This window comes from Temnothorax nylanderi, unplaced genomic scaffold (genome assembly GCF_030848795.1).
Source record: "Temnothorax nylanderi isolate EJ_2023f unplaced genomic scaffold, tnyl_v1.0 TNYL_tig1465_pilon, whole genome shotgun sequence".
Classification (NCBI taxonomy): Eukaryota; Metazoa; Arthropoda; class Insecta; order Hymenoptera; family Formicidae; genus Temnothorax; species Temnothorax nylanderi.
Genome location: NW_027250527.1, coordinates 1 through 13,528, shown reverse-complemented (window position 1 = coordinate 13,528; position 13,528 = coordinate 1). Strand labels below are relative to the sequence as shown.

At 40.2% G+C, this 13,528-nt stretch overlaps 1 protein-coding gene across 1 annotated transcript; it reads left to right on the top strand.

The window, feature by feature from the left end:
* Positions 1 to 4,731: 4,731 nt before the first annotated feature.
* Positions 4,732 to 5,868, top strand: LOC139787361 (ATP-dependent DNA helicase pif1-like). Its single transcript, XM_071726455.1, has one exon. The coding sequence runs from the start codon at positions 4,732 to 4,734 to the stop codon at positions 5,866 to 5,868; it is 1,137 nt and encodes a 378-aa protein (XP_071582556.1).
* The last annotated feature ends 7,660 nt before the right edge of the window (positions 5,869 to 13,528 follow it).

Genomic DNA, 13,528 nt, shown 5'->3' with positions numbered 1-13,528 from the left:
TTTCAGATGTCAAACAGGGATTAGTCAAAGAACTGCAGAGAATGTTACATGACGTCAACAGCTACATAAAGGACCTGAAGACCACTTTAGATAAGGTTTCTCCAACTTGCAAAAAGTTTGAAGTTGTCATCCATGCAGATAGAAAACCTGCTGACGCTCATAGAGGTCGCTTCAACGCACCGATAGCAAATGAGGTAGCTCTGGTGATTGTTGGTCATCAATTCGATCAGCGAGACATCGTGCTGCAGAGCCACGATAACAAACTGCGGCGCATTAGCGAGATTCACCGGTCATACGACGCCTTGCAGTATCCGCTCCTGTTTTGCCGTGGCGAGGATGGATACTCGATTACCATTCCACAGCGCGACCCTCAGACTAAGTTGCCACTTAAGAATTTAGTTTTTGCAGCGAGCTTCTACTCATATCGAATTATGATTAGGGAAGGGGAAGTCAACCACTTGGTGTACTTTCGTTCTCTTTTCAGTCAATTTTTGGTTGACATGTACGCCAAAATAGAGACAGAAAGTTTGAACTACATTAGGAACAACCAGGTGCAGCTGAGGGCAGACAGCTACATTCACCTGAGGGACGCCGTGGGAAGGCAGGATGCTGACGTTGCTCAGCTGGGTCAAATGGTGGTGCTTTGTCATCTTTCACTGGAGGACCTCGCTACATGTATGAGCGGACTCAAGACGCTATGACATACGTCCGTTATCATGGCCGTCCTGATCTGTTCATCACTTTTACCTGTAACCCAAAGTGGAAGGATATAACAGATGCACTATTGCCTGGGCAAAAATCTTACGATCGTCACGACATTATAGCTAGGGTATTTCATCTTAAGGTGAAGAAAATGATGGCACTTTTGAATAAGGGTAGTCTGTTTGGAAAAGTGTGGTGCTTTATGTACTCTGTGGAGTGGCAAAAAGCGAGGTCTGCCTCACATCCACATATTGCTGTGGCTAGAGCAGCGCATCTTTTCAGACATGATCGACAAAGTTATCTGTGCGGAAATACCTGATCCTTTAAAAGACTCTCTTCTCCACAATATTGTTAAGGCCAACATGATTCATGGTCCATGCGGGGGCTTAAATCACAATTCGCCTTGCATGAAAGAAGGCAGGTGCAGCAAGAGGTATCCTCGAATACTTCTCAATGACACTCAGACAGGAGATAATGGATACCCGCTGTATCGGAGGAGGTCTCCAGCTGATGGTGGCTTCACTGTCGAAATCAATGGAATAGAGCTGGACAATCGTTGGGTGGTGCCGTACAACCCTGTACTGTTACGTATTTTCAATGCTCATGTCAATGTAGAATTATGTAGTTCTGTTAAGTCTATCAAGTACATTTGCAAATACGTGAACAAGGGAAGTGACCAGGCGGTTTTTGCTTTGGAGAGTGAAAAGGATCGTAACCGACGTTTTGTTCCCCGGAAAAAATCTCCCGGAAATCAGTTCCCGGAAAAAATCTCTCCGGAAAAAAATCTCCCCATCAAAAAATCTCCCCCGGAAAAAAATCTCCCTCGAAATATCTCCCCGGAAAAAATCTCCCCCGGAAAAAATCTCCCCCGGAAAAAAATCTCCCCCGGCAAAAATCTCCCCCGGAAAAAATCTCCCCCGGAAACATTTTCGGTGCCCAGCAAAACCGAGGTGCCACATGGGTTTACAAACTTTCCACGTGTGAAAAGCCCACGCAACGTACTTTGCAAGGCACACTATGTGTATAGTTTAATGATAGTGGAGCCCCCCGCAGGGCCGTGACTAAAAACAAAGACAATAAATACATAACTCATGATAATTTAAAACAACGAAAGATTGACAGCAACATTCCTCAGGAATTTAAACGCATTCAACAAAGCGCAATTAACGTAATACAATCGGCGTAACTAACAACAAAGATAAATAACACATAAATCATAACACATTTTTATAACGACAGATTGGCAGCGACATTTTTCAAATATTGTAACACATCCTGTCGGTTGTATGCTGCAACGAGACTCTTCAATCGCGCATCGTTGTCTTTGTAGCGCTTGTTTCTATTATTCGCAGGAGCGTGAGCATTCGCGCGCGCAATGTGAGCCTCGACGAGACCCTGCTCTGCCTGAAGCAACTCGATCATTTTCCACAGTACGAGATGCGAACCATTTGCTCTCCGATTTAGTGCATGGTGCCATCCTTCCACTGCATTGTTGGTACGAGCAACAGCCACCATCACTGAGGAGTAGTGGTTCCACAAAGAAACATCAAACATTGCGCCGCGTCGTACTTTACGACGACCTAACACGCCAACCCAAGTGTGCTCAAAATAATCGAGGAAACCTCTCAAATCCTTCTCATTATCAGTGAAAAATTTCGACTGTAGCAAAGCATCGTACGCGTAATGTACATCGCAGAAAGGAACGAATGCCAATGCGAATAACATTCGTAAATTACGAGCCACGCGGCTGCTCTCGCGGTACAATGGCGCAAGGTCGTGATCTTGTATACTACGCCAAAGTGCTTGACCGAAATGGAATAAACACCCCTTGAGTTCACATTCGGGAAATTCTAGTTGTAACGGCTTTTAAAAATGCCATCTCAAAATCCGACATTACATTTTTTTGGGGCCACCCCGGGAATAGCATCTTTTAGAACCCGCAACAGAGTTTGATATGTTCTCTTGCGTCGATTAGGGCATAACGCATATACAAGAGGCACAACCTTGCCATTCACCTCCCCATGTACGGTGTACAGTTGGTCGAATATTTCAGGCACTACTTTAAAAGTACCATCACAATACCATGTGTCACATCCTCGCAACACCTGCAGATTATCCTCCGTAGCAAATATAAGCAGTCTGTTGTTAATATCCTCAGAGTCGAATAACAAGAATTTCACGCTCTTCAATGTCTGTTGAAAGTGTTCTGGTATTTCATACAGTGTGTTCTTCCTGGGATTAGGCGGTAAAGGATTGTTCCTTTGACGGATTCCTCGGACAGTCCGACTCAATGACTCAGCACTCGGTAATTGTGCAGCAACAGGAGACGACACCGTACCCAGCACAGACGCCACTAATGACGATGATGCTTCCTTGCTTGTCACCGCTTTCTTCCGTAATTTTGCAACAACGCGCTTTGTCTCAACTGCTGCAGCGTTAGGAGCGTGAGTTGTGTGCTCAGTTTGATGCAAAATGATGCCTATAATAAGCAAAAAGTAAAAGAGTAATGAAAAATTTCCGATACTGCTGTTAAGTACATTAATTTATGTACCATCGCGTAACACCGACGACGTGTGATAAATCCCACGACACCCGGTTTTATACTGCACACACCGCCAAATAACTTTTCCATTAGACCCCTCCCCATGCTTGTAATACAATTCACCATCAGCAATCAGCTGATTCTTTCCCTTGTTGCTTTTTACAATTTGAGCGGCATGGTGCACGATAATATCGCTACCAGTACTTACAACAGACTGATTACTGTTAATCGAGGTGATATTGCTGACGATGAGTAAACACAGCACAATCAGTTGACGGTTCCGAATAATAACATATACAAGCACCAAATAAAGTCGCACAGTCTAGTGTAACGGCCCTTCAAAATGCCGTCTCAATTTGAAATACAGTAGTGCTGGATTTTTTTCCGGGGGATATTTTATCGGGAGGAGATTATTTCCGGGGGAGATTTTTTCCGGGGGAGTTTTTTTCCGGGGGAGATTTTTTCCGTAGGAGATTTTTTTCCGGGGGAGATTCTTTCCGGGGAGATTTTCCCGGGAACTTGTTTCCGGGGAGGATTTTTCCGGGGAGATTTCTTCCTAGAACCAAAAGGATGAGGTGAAGTTGTACGAAAGTGGGCGATACATCAGCAGCTCAGAGGCAATTTGGAGAATTTTAACGTTCCCTATTCATGAGAGGTATCCCACTATCTTCCATCTCGCTGTTCACCTTGAAAATGGTCAGCGTGCGTATTTCAACTCTAAGAACTTGGCTGAGAGGCTCAATAATCCACCTCAGACAACACTCTTAGCTTTTTTTGAACTTTGCAAAACTGATGAATTTGCAAAAACCCTCCTGTACTCTGAGGTTCCTTCATACTTTGTGTGGAAAAATAACAAGTTTGTGAGAAGAAAGCGGGGGAAGGATGTTGATGGTTGGCCAGGAATAAAGAAGGACCACGCGCTGGGAAGAGTGTATACCATTCATCCAAACAACACCGAGTGTTATTATCTTCGTTTGTTGTTACATGAGATTCGAGGTCCAACGTCTTTTTTAGATTTGAAGACTGCGAATGGTGTCTTCTGTCACACATTCCAGTCTACATGCAAGGCATTAGGTTTGCTGGAAGATAACAAGCAATGGGACAATACCTTGGAGGAAGCTGCATTATGTGATTCCCCTTTAAAGCTGAAGGAGCTTTTTACAGTGATGTTGGCATTCTGCCAACTTTTAGAACCTCTGAGTCTTTGGGAAAAGTACAAAGATAGCTTCTCAGAGGATATTACGCGGCAGGTGGAGAGAGAGTTGCAAGGCAGTGCGCAACAGGTGATGGATGAGGTGTACAATAGATGTCTGGTGTTGATTGAGAACGCAGTGGTGGCTTTGGGAGGACAGGAGTTGCAACAGTATGGCCTGCCTCAGCCAAAAAGATCTGGAGGAGTATTGGGGAACCGAGACTATTTGAGGGAGACAATTACGACGTAAATGCCTTGGCAGAAGTGGTGTCGAATAACGAGGGTTTATTGACAGATGAGCAGCTCGCTGTCTATCGGCAGGTTTCTTAGTAGCGTTGAGTCAGGTGCTGGTCAGGTATTTTTCCTAGATGCTCCTGGTGGTACTGGGAAGACTTTCCTTATCAATTTACTTCTGGCGAGGGTCAGAAGTGATCGTGGAATTGCATTGGCTGTCGCATCATCAGGTATCGCTGCTACGTTGTTGGAGGGAGGGAGGACCGCTCATGCTGCTTTTAAGCTTCCTCTGAATTTAATTCAAACAGAAAAACCACTGTGCAATATTTCAAAACAAAGTAACATGGCTAAAGTATTACGGGATTGTAAGCTCATTGTTTGGGATGAAAGCACCATGGCACATAAGGGGGGTTTTGAGGCATTAAGCACAACCCTCAAAGATATTAGGGGTAACGATGGAGTAATGGGGGGAGTGACCGTGCTGCTTGCTGGAGATTTCAGACAGACTTTGCCAGTAGTGCCAAGGGGAACTCGAGCAGACGAAGTCAAGGCGTGTGTAAAGAAATCACATTTGTGGTCCCTTATTAGGAAAATCTCTATCAGGAAGAATATGAGGGTACACTTGAAAGGTGATGTTTTTGCAGGGCAATTTTCAAAAATACTATTAAAAATTGGAGATGGAGAGTATCCTGAGATGGAAGGAAAGGTGATTATTCCTGCAAGTCTAGGTTTAGTAGTAAAAACCCTAGAGAGCCTTATTAATAAGATATACCCTGATATTGCGGATATTAAAGAGAAATCTATGGATTGGCTGTGCGAGCGTGCCATTCTGACCCCTAGGAATGATAAAGCTGGTGTCATTAATGACATTCTTCTTAAATTATTCAAGGAAGGAGAAATAAATTACAGATCTGTGGACTCGGTGGTAGATACGGATGACGTGGTCAACTACCCAGTAGAGTTCCTTAACACAATGAACCCTCCTGGCTTACCAGCCCATAAGCTTTTCCTTAAAGTGGGGGCACCAGTGATGTTGTTGAGAAATTTGAATCCGCCAAAAACTTTGCAATGGCACAAGGCTTCAAGTGAAGGCTCTACACAGAAATGTTATCGAGGCCACAGTATTCACCGGCTGTGCACGGGGAGAGACGGTATTTATACCACGCATACCACTAATATCATCAGAGTATCTTTTTGAGTTCAAGAGGTTGCAGTTCCCTATCAAAGTTTGTTTTGCGATGACTATCAACAAGTCCCAGGGGCAGTCGTTAAAAGTAGCAGGAATTGATTTAAGTGAGGACTGTTTCTCACATGGACAGTTCTATGTGGCATGTTCGAGAGTGAGCTCACCAAACAGTCTTGTGATACTAGCGCCTGAGGGGAGAACCACTAATGTGGTATACAAAGAAGTTCTAAAATAAAAAAAAAGGTCATAGATATTTTTGGAGAATTTTTAAAAAGAAATTATGATAAAAAATATAATGTTCGCAGAAGAGAGAAAAACATGTATGTGAAAGGTATCATGCCTGTTTGAGAAAACAAATAAGGAGAAAAACATGTGTGAAAGAGGTTTATATAATTTTGCTCATTTTTATGGAAAAAAATGACCTAATCTCAAAAAATTAAACGAAAAGAATGATATTTTGACATACTAAATGACTTATTAACGTAAAGGACAAATCATTGAATCAATTTTTTTAAATATAAAGGAAGATGTTCTGATTGATTGATTCATTAACGCCAAGCACAAACCACTGAACTAAATTTATTTAATTCTATATAAATATAAGGAAGAGGTTCTGACTGAATGACTCATCAACGCCCAGTCAAAACCTATGAACCTAGAAACATGAAATTTGGAGATAAGCACCCACTAAGAAGGGATTTTTAGAAATTTGAATTCTAACAGGGTGAAAAGGGCTAAAATCTATTTACACGGATTCGTTAATATCTCTTAGGCACGATGAAAGAGTAAAAGACACCATGTCTGTAAGAAACATCATATCTGTAGGAGACACCATGTCTGTAAGAGATACCATGTCTGTGAGAGACACGAAGTTTATTGGAGTCATAATGTAACAAAGCACGGATTTCTTTACAGTGGAATAGGCCTACTGGGGAAACCACTAAAAAAAAAACGCATTTACAATAGTACCTCAAGGGTGATGCAGAAATCTATTGGCGTTAAATGTAAATATACGCTATCACTTATTTGCGTGTCTTATTACATATGTCCTTCAGGGCGTGTCCTCCGGGGCGAAGCCCGGGTAACCAGCTAGTTTTTTATATATATAATATGTAAATTCTGACAAATAAAGGCTTTTTCAAAGTATAAAATAGATAAAAATTGCAAAAACGAAAGAAATCCATATAGTTTGTTCAATCAGAGAAAGTGTTACGCATTACCCCATGGCTTGTCACGAATTACCCCGGCCCCGGGGCAATTCGTGACACATCCCAGTGAGAAATACCTCATCAAAACGATATCAAATTGACGTCAAATAGATGAAATTTTCATCTATTTGACGTCAATTTGATATCGTTTTGATGAGGTATTTCTCACTGGGATGACACAGCGATACATTTCTTGATATATTTCGAGACTCGTGAGAGAAAAACCTATATTTTTTTTCTTTTAAACTAGAGAAATGGACGATTACATCGCACTAATAAAAATTTTTTAAACATTTATACAAAGCGAGAAAAAAATTTGAAACAAAAATGTGTCACGAATAGCCCCGGTCTCCTCTACATAAGAAAATGTAGGAATAAAATGATCCCCGAGCGGTCACGAAAACGCCCAAAAGTTGTACCGTCCTTTGAGTTTTCATATATAGATTTTATTAAATATTGGTATTTCATTTTGAATACCGTTAAGAACTACATATCATTTTTATCCAATCTAAATATCTGAATTGTATATATGTGTATGATGCATAATAAAACGCCGATACAACCAATTCAAGTTTTTTTCAAATTATTTGTAAAATGATTGAAAGATTATCATTATCATGATCGGAAATGAACATTTATGATCGGAATTCAATTTTCTATGGCGCAAGAAACTATTATGCAAACAGTTTTTAAATCGTCAATTGAAAGTTCCGTGGAATTTATATCAGTATTGATGAAGTTTCGATATTAATTTGTATAAAGCTTTAATTCGACTTGTCGAACGCAATATAATGCCTTCACGGTGTTGCTAAACTTATGTAACTTCTGCTTGTAAAGTTTTCATTACGATGCTTGATAAATATTAAATCTAAGTCGTTCCTCGATGGGAATAACGATTTTTATATAGTGCTCTATTGTTTTAGTGCACTTGCGACGGCATATATATGTTACGGGCAAAGTCCGCATGGTGTGCAGTGTCGGCATTGCACAACGCGACTTGGCAAAGTAGTTTATTAGCGGACATTGCCCGGTTTGATGTGGGCAAAGTTAACACTGCCCATCCAGCGATGGCAATGTCAGCAACGATTATCACATTGCGGACATTGCTCGGTTCCAAGTGGGCAATATCGACAATGCTAAATCTCCGTGGGCTAAGCTGCGCTAAATGTCCGTCTATTTAGCGCAGCTTAGTCCATGGAGATTTAGCATTGTCGACATTGCCCGCGGAGTCCGTAGTAGTCTAGGTTTCTCAATTTTTGGGACAGATATTTATGTAATAAAATTATTAGGTGCAAATTTAACAGTATTTATTAGAATATAGGGTAATTGTATAGATGGGGGGGATCACCTTGGATGACCTTGATATTTTAGTATGTTGTCAAGGTCACCCTCCTAAGTGACCTTCAGAAGGTTTTAGCCCGCGCTCGTTATTCGTTAAAAAGTTATTAACAAAAAAAGTTTGGAAAATATAGCAGCTATTGAGTATTGAAAGGCATGAATGACTAATATATATGTCGAAATAGTTCACGCATACATTTTTTTTGTTTAGTTTTGTTTAGTTTAGTGACGCGCTTTAAACAGTTAAATACTGTTAAAGCGCGTCATCTAACCTATGTAGATTAGTGACGCGCTTTAAACAGTTAAATACTTTTAAAGCGCGTCATCTAACCTATGTAGATTAGTGACGCGCTTTAAACAGTTAAATACTACCTACATAGGTTAGATGACGCGCTTTAACAGTATTTAACTGTTTAAAGCGCGTCACTAATCTACATAGGTTAGATGACGCGCTTTAACAGTAGGGGAGACCGGGGCTAAAAGGTCAGTTTTTTTTCGGAGCCGATTTTTAACAACAAAATAAATAATTGAAGTTAAATGTGGTATACCACTGTAAAGAGTGAACCTTTAGCTACAAAATTTATTAAGGAAATTTTTATCTACGTCGCTTTGTTTAACCGGTATAGAGCAAAAACGACAACGGTGCAAAAATTGAAATCTCAAAAATGCCGGGGTTTAAGCGTCACCCCCCCGGGGTTGATCAGTCACACTGCATTTTCAATACATATACGTACAGCTAATCCTGAAAAATGATAGGATACATTTTAATAATTGTTTTTTAAGAGAAAAATATAAAAATTTATTAAAAAATAATTGTTTTACTTATTCCATAAAACAATTTAGGCACGTGAATACAGAGGTTAACCAAATCGTAAACTCCCCAACGGCACGTCATATTGTCAACGCGGGCAACCACGGGGAACACGCGTGACGGAGTTCCGGTGCCATAGGATCAGCGCGGACCCTCGAGCAACCTAACCAAGCCGTGTTTCTCGCGGGGGAGCGATAAATAGCGACAGGGGGGTTAGAAAAGCTCGCGGTGGAGCGCGACCATTTTACCGACTCGACGGCGTCCTCGCGCCGATTCCTCGACGCGCCGACGACGACGACGACGACGACGACGGCCACGACCACCACGACGACGACGGCCACGACCACCACGACGACGACGATGACGACGACGACGACGACGACGACGATGACCACCACGACGACGACGACGACGACGACGACGATGACCACCACGACGACGACGACGACGACGACGATGACCACCACCGACACCACCACCACTACAACGCCGGCGACAATGACGCCGAGACGATGCGGCGAACGCTGGACGATGCGGTCGCACGCGCGACTGTCACTGACACAACGACCAACAACGATGATCTACCGCGCGCGCGGCATGTCAACTCTCGCGCGGAAATCGCGGGATCTCAGAGCCGTGCCGTGCCTCGCCGTACCTCGCCGACGTGCCGTGAGCGCGAGCGATCTCAAAAACAACGGTCCGCCATCTTTTCGGTCGGCCAAAACACCCGTTTTGCGACGATACGTGCGTACTATTTCCCTCCTATACAAACTGACGCACGTGCAAGGGAAGACAGAATCACGCTCAAGGGAAACCTAACCTGAAATTGGCGAATTCGCCGTGAGCTGAAGTCGTGCGCCCGGCGCGCCACAGTGACTGACCAGCCCCGGGTGCTTACTGACTGATTAGCCCCAAACACAAGTTTCAGGTTTGATCGCCCACGAAATATTAGACATCAACGATAATGAAAAAACTACACTGGATTCGTGTTCAGCATGCATTACTCTTTATAATCACGTACCGCGAGATTTGGAGAGCAAATATTATTGCAGATATTACAATATTTCCACGCGCAGAAAATTTCACTTTCACCTTCCGAAAACACGTTTGCCCTCGTAAAAATCATAACACGGCAGGTAACCTGCCGAAACTCCGTTGGTCACATGGGTACCATAAGCAGCGTTTACAATGTTAATAGCGAGTTCGCACAATATACAGGTTCCGAGATATTTGATTTGACACTTCAACCCCGTTGACCTTTTAGCCCCGGTCTCCCCTATTTAACTGTTTAAAGCGCGTCACTAATCCACATAGGTTAGATGACGCGCTTTAACAGTATTTAACTGTTTAAAGCGCGTCACTAAACTAAACAAAACTAAACAAAAACTAAACAAAAAAAGTAGCCCACGGAGATTTAGCATTGTCGACATTGCCCACTTGAAACCGAGCAAAGTCCGCAATGTGATAATCGTTGCTGACATTGCCATCGCTAGATGGGCAGTGTTAACTTTGCCCACATCAAACCAGGCAATGTCCGCTAATAAACTACTTTGCCCAGTCGCGTTGTGCAATGCTGACATTGCCCGGGCAATGCCAACACTGCACACCATGCGGACTTTGCCCGTAACATATACATATGTACATGTACATGTGACACATATTATTTCTTTCAAATACTTTATACGGAAAATTCTTTTAAATGTATTTCCAGAATAGAATCGGAATAAATAATAAATATTGTATCTTGCGTCTATTTGTATCATAAGTTTAACAAAACATATTTTTCTCAACTGTTTCAGTTAATCTCATATAAACGCTAAAGTTTAACTGTGTTATTGTCGGCTGACTCTCACTGACAATAGTTTTGATATTGGTAGTTTTATATATCCGTTAGGTACTTATTTTTTAATTACCCTAATTATAATTATATTATATTTTTATTTTAAATAAGTCCTTATAATTAAGAAAATTCTGCATATATTATTTTGTTCGACGAACACTTAAGGAGGTTCAATGGCTACAAAAAAATGCAGCCAGTTTCATGAAATTTTAATATGTTGTTCTGGAATGCAAAATAGAATTATGTGAATTTTTTGGGAATTTTTTACCGTCCCGTTTTGAAAAAAATGTACTCCAAAAATTGTACTTTTTAGCATAGGTTCTTATGGGAAATGACATATTGCACACTTTCAGAATGAAATAAGTGCAAGAAAAAATGCAAATGATAAGGGAAAAAAATATGCACATGTAACTTAATAATTTACAAATAATTAAATGAGTGAAAGAAAGGGGAAGGTTACCGCACATTTCGTAGAAAAATTAATTATTAAAGCATAAATTGCTTGATTTTTCGTCTGCTAGACTGCCACGGTCGTGAGCAGCAGCACGCACTATACACGCGGCGACCAATCAGAGCAATCCCCTTCACTCCCACTACTTCAAACGCTAGTGCGCTGTTGCCAGAACCCCCGCGTTCCACTACTCCCCCCGATGAAGCCATCGAACCTCTTTAATAGACGCTGTAATGTATTTGTTATTGTTCCGCTTTGGTATATATTTATTATGAAATCGAATGTCGTCAGCTTCAGTTGTCGGTTATCTCCCGAGGTAATAAAATCGCGATTGTATGTTTCTAGTATATAGAACTTGTGATAAGATACATTAACCATATAGTTAACTGCTACGAAAAATTTCATCTAATTCCAACATAATTTTAATATATAAGGTGTCATTAGAAATAGAATACATCTGTATGTCTTGCTTTGGAAATATATGCTCGGTCAACTCATGTTTAAAATATGAGTTGAATGAGCATGACGAACATACATATGTTCCGTCAATATTACTTTTCAAAGTTATTGGAGTTATCAACGATACATTTAAAATTAAACAACTATTATCATTGTTTCTACTTTTGTTATACTTTGTTAATTAATATAGAAAGAATTTTAAGTTTATATTGTATTACGATATTTTATTGTAATCTAAAATTATTCGGATATTTTGACTTAGATAAGGAGTTTATGTTTGTGAGATAAAATATATTCCGAAATAATTAAGAAACTACAAAAATTAATAATATGTAAAGAAGTAGTTTTGATGTACAAAATGCAATGCAGAACGAAACAAAAATACTCTTATTTAAATATTTATTTAATAAAACTGAAATAAAAGGGTAGTGAGTGAGGCAATCGGAGCCACGCGCGGTAAGTAATGCGCAATCAAATAATAGTCAAACGTCGAAGTTGAACGTCGAAGAAGAGTTAAACGTCGAAGATGCGATCGTTTGTGAGCATGTGCATATCGGCATATTCTGATGGACTACCGAACATCCGTACCGTATGACTTTAATATCTTTTGACTGCGCCTTTTTACTGACTTATTCTTGTTATCGTGATTGACTTTTATCGTTGAAATTTATGCATTATCATTATACGCTGAAGATGACACCAAAAAAGTGTCGAAACGTCCGGTTTTGTTAACTAATATATTTTATTATTGACTATTATTTGATTGCGCATTACTTACCGCGCGTGGCTCAGATTGCCTCACTCACTACCCTTTTATTTGATTTATTCAAGAGAGCCTATATTTTGTTTATTTTACTAAAACTGACATTAAAATTATTTAATAAAATTGACATTTTACATAAACATTAATTAATAATTATTTAATCAATAAAAATTTTACAATTAATCGATAATTTTTACATAAAAGCAAGAAATTAAAGATTGTAGTGATAGTATTTAATACTTTAAATTGAAAAGTTAATTGCAACGCTGTATGTATCACCGCTAATAGCTGCAGTATCAATATTGCACCGTACACCATAATGATTACATAATTATATTTCACGCATGATATCGGAAAATATTTCATGATTATATCTTTTATCATAGCCAAAACATTAAACGGCCTGAACGGAAAGTACAGTATTGACCACCGGTGGCTTACGCGACATTGCAATGTGTTAATAAGAATATCATGTTATATAACAATGTGTATAATGATAAAAGTTATAACAACTTTTCAAACTGTTTCTTTAAATTGTTATAACTGTATTTGTTTTTTTTATATCATATGTTTTCCTCTGTTTATGTAGTAAATAAGATAGGCATTAGAACGTCGCACATCTTATTGTTAGTTACGCGCGTCCTTCGGCTCGTTGTCTTAACGCGAGCGCTAAGGAGGCTACAGTAGGAGTCGACACAAAAATTGGGCTGAAAGTTGCATCTGATATCGATCATTATATATATGGCTCAACGTGGAGTTGAAACGTCCGAATTATCATTTCGTGAAAATTAAAATAATAAAT